The sequence below is a fragment of the Gregarina niphandrodes genome (genome assembly GCF_000223845.1).
Source record: "Gregarina niphandrodes unplaced genomic scaffold scaffold00020, whole genome shotgun sequence".
NCBI lineage: Eukaryota > Apicomplexa > Conoidasida > Eugregarinorida > Gregarinidae > Gregarina > Gregarina niphandrodes.
The window spans coordinates 93560-96365 of NW_011645789.1; the positions used below are offsets into that span (position 1 = coordinate 93560).

The following is a 2806-nucleotide window of genomic DNA, read 5'->3' on the forward strand; positions in this document are numbered from 1 at the left end:
TCTACGACATTTGCGGTCTACGACCTTTGCGGTCTAAGACCTTTGCGGTCAATTACTTTTCGGTCTATGACTTTTCGATCTATGACCCCTTGGATCTGCGATAAAACTAGTACGGGTGTTCTCCGCTGTTATCTAAGTCCGCAACGAGCTTTTGCAGGTTTGCATAGGAGCTAAGGAACTCGACGTTTTCTGCGAGCTCCGTTTGGTTTAGGAGGATAGCTTGCTCCACCGTCTCTGCAGTCGTGTGTACTTCTGTCTCTAGGAAGGCAGCGAGGGCAGTCTGTGCAGCCAACGAGGCAGTGTGGCCTTTGTACCTGGATCCCAGCATTTTCTCCAAAACATGCAGTTGCTTAACTAAGTCTTGCATTGCACCAAGCATGGATCGGACAATGCTGCATATAGTTGGGATGTCCATTGCCGTCGCATTACTAGTAACTTCCGCGTCTGACACACCAGGCCCTTTCATTATCACCAGTACTTTCTCGCTCACTACGGGGTCATCAGAAAACTTCGAAATCATGTTGTCGAACTCCTCCATTGTCAAACCGTGCTTCGCCACTGGATCTTCAACCTCACGACCTTCCAAATACGTGTAAACGTCCTTCATTCTAAAATACATCCGTCCTACCCTTCCCAGCCTCTGTGCGTATCCATTCAACGTGTGCCTATTTATTCAACACCCTGTCTACTCATTCAACCACCGGTGCGGCCTCAAGGTGTCGCATAGTGCGTGTGTGCTTTCGTACCCAGTCAGTTTCTTATTCACAATCTGGTTGCTAGTCTCGGTCATCAAAGCAGCGAGCTGCCGCTGAACTACGATAACCTCATCCGTAACTTCCAACAGTTCTTCACGGCTCATTTCAACTTTCTTCACGGGGGCCGACGCCGCCTCCGCCGGGGCCTTCTCTAATGGGGCCTCTTCGGTCGGCACCTTTTCACCAAGGTGAGAGTCCGTCGCCGAAACAGGTGACTCTACAGTAACCTCTGCGTTCTGCGGTCTGTTGAGGTAGTAGAAAATGCCTGCAGCAAATGTCTGGGTTGGGCGGCGGGGAATATCTATCTGGATGTGACACACAATGGGGTACACACACTTTTGGGGTGGAAAGCACTCCGTGTGTGTAAAGTAAATGGTGTGTGGAAGCGTGCGGGTGCCGTACTTCCAACAACCACGGCAATGTGTGAGGGTGTGCTAGCAGCGTACCTCCTATAACCCCAGCGACGACCGCGGCGCCTGCAACCAGGAACAAAGGTTGGCACTTCGGCTTGCGGTTCATTTAAAAAAAGAGTGCCCCGTCCGATCGAATTGGTGAAGAAAAGGGTAGTGCCGATCAAGAGACTGCGAAGCAAAGCATGAACATTGGTGGGAGGGAGGCACGGTTACGGCTCGGACCTCTGCAAAAGCCTCGGGATGTGTCAGACTCTCCGGCGAGTGACGTGTCTCGTATACCGAGTGAGATACCGTCGACGGTGGGCATATCAGAAAGTCCATCAGTGGACGGGATTGGTGTATTAATGATAAGTGACTTTGTGTATCCAGGTCTCGGTGGTGTTGAGACACATATATATCAGTTGAGCAACTGTTTAGTAAATATGGGTTATCGTGTTGTGATGTTCTCTCACTCACGTGTGCACCCCCGACGACCCCGGTCAGCACGACATGGTGTGCGATATCTGGCTAACGGTGTGAAGGCTTATTATTATGCGTCGCCAGTGATGCACGAGCAGTGTACTTGGGCGCAGCCGATCGGGACGTTTCCGATACTGCGTGAGATATTAGTTCGCGAACGCATTAGTATCGTACACGGTCATCAAGCGCCATCTTCGTTAACTTTGGAATGTATTGCCCATGCTAAGAACTTGGGATACGGTGCCATCTTCACCGATCATTCGCTATTTGGCTTTGCCGATGCTGGTAGTATACATGTTAATAAGTGTTTAAAGATCTTTCTAAGCCAGATTGACGCATGTATCTCAGTTAGCTATACCAACAAGGAGAATCTATGTCTACGTGCATGTATTCCACCGAAAAAAATTTCGGTTATACCTAATGCGCTGAATTACGAGCTCTTTTCACCTAACCCATCTATACCGGATAATGGCTTCATTAATCCTGCCCCATCGGTTGTTAATGTCGTAATGATAGGAAGACTCACATTCCGAAAGGGTACAGACCTACTGGCACAAGCTATTCCGATCATAGCTTCCCGATTTCAAAATAATGTTCGTTTCATTATCGGTGGAGATGGTCCTAAACAATTACTACTGGAAGAAATGAGAGAGCGTTTTGGTCTATACGATCGAGTAGTGCTCTTAGGAGGTCTCAGCCAGAAACAGGTCCGGAAGACTCTACGATGTGGACATGTTTTCCTTAATGCCAGTCTTACGGAGGCTTTCTGTATCGGTATTCTTGAAGCAGCCTGCACCGGCTTGCTTGTCGTCTGCACCAACGTCGGAGGAGTCACAGAGGTACTTCCACCCCACCTGGCATCATTTGTGGAATGTAATCCACAAGCCTTAGCCGACGGCGCCACCATCGCCATACAAAAAGTACTCAATGGCCAATGGGATCCTTGGGCCATTCATCGGGAAGTCGCCCCCATGTACAACTGGACCAATGTTGCACACAGAGTACACGCCGTCTACCAACATGCTCTTCAGGCTCCTCAGGTCCCCTACACCCAAATTGTCAAGTCCTGGGCACTCTCCTGGGACTACTCATTGTGGGCCAACATCTACATTTATTTTGTGCAACTCTTCATGGGTCTGCTCTGGTGCCTATATCGACCACCGTAATCCACCCCCCCCC

General features: G+C 49.6%; 2 protein-coding genes across 2 annotated transcripts; one reads left to right on the top strand and one right to left on the bottom strand.

Moving 5' to 3' along the window:
* Nucleotides 1-106: 106 nt before the first annotated feature.
* Nucleotides 107-1274, bottom strand: GNI_098610 (putative transmembrane protein; the record flags this gene model as incomplete). The annotated part of the gene is made up of 3 exons (XM_011132767.1): nt 107-608; nt 747-1020; nt 1202-1274. The coding sequence occupies 3 exons, from the start codon at nt 1272-1274 to the stop codon at nt 107-109; spliced, it is 849 nt and encodes a 282-aa protein (XP_011131069.1).
* Nucleotides 1275-1350: 76 nt separating this feature from the next.
* On the top strand, nt 1351-2793 carry GNI_098620 (putative phosphatidylinositol N-acetylglucosaminyltransferase; the record flags this gene model as incomplete). The annotated part of the gene is made up of 1 exon (XM_011132768.1): nt 1351-2793. One exon carries the CDS (start codon nt 1351-1353, stop codon nt 2791-2793), a length of 1443 nt encoding a protein of 480 aa, XP_011131070.1.
* Nucleotides 2794-2806: the final 13 nt, after the last annotated feature.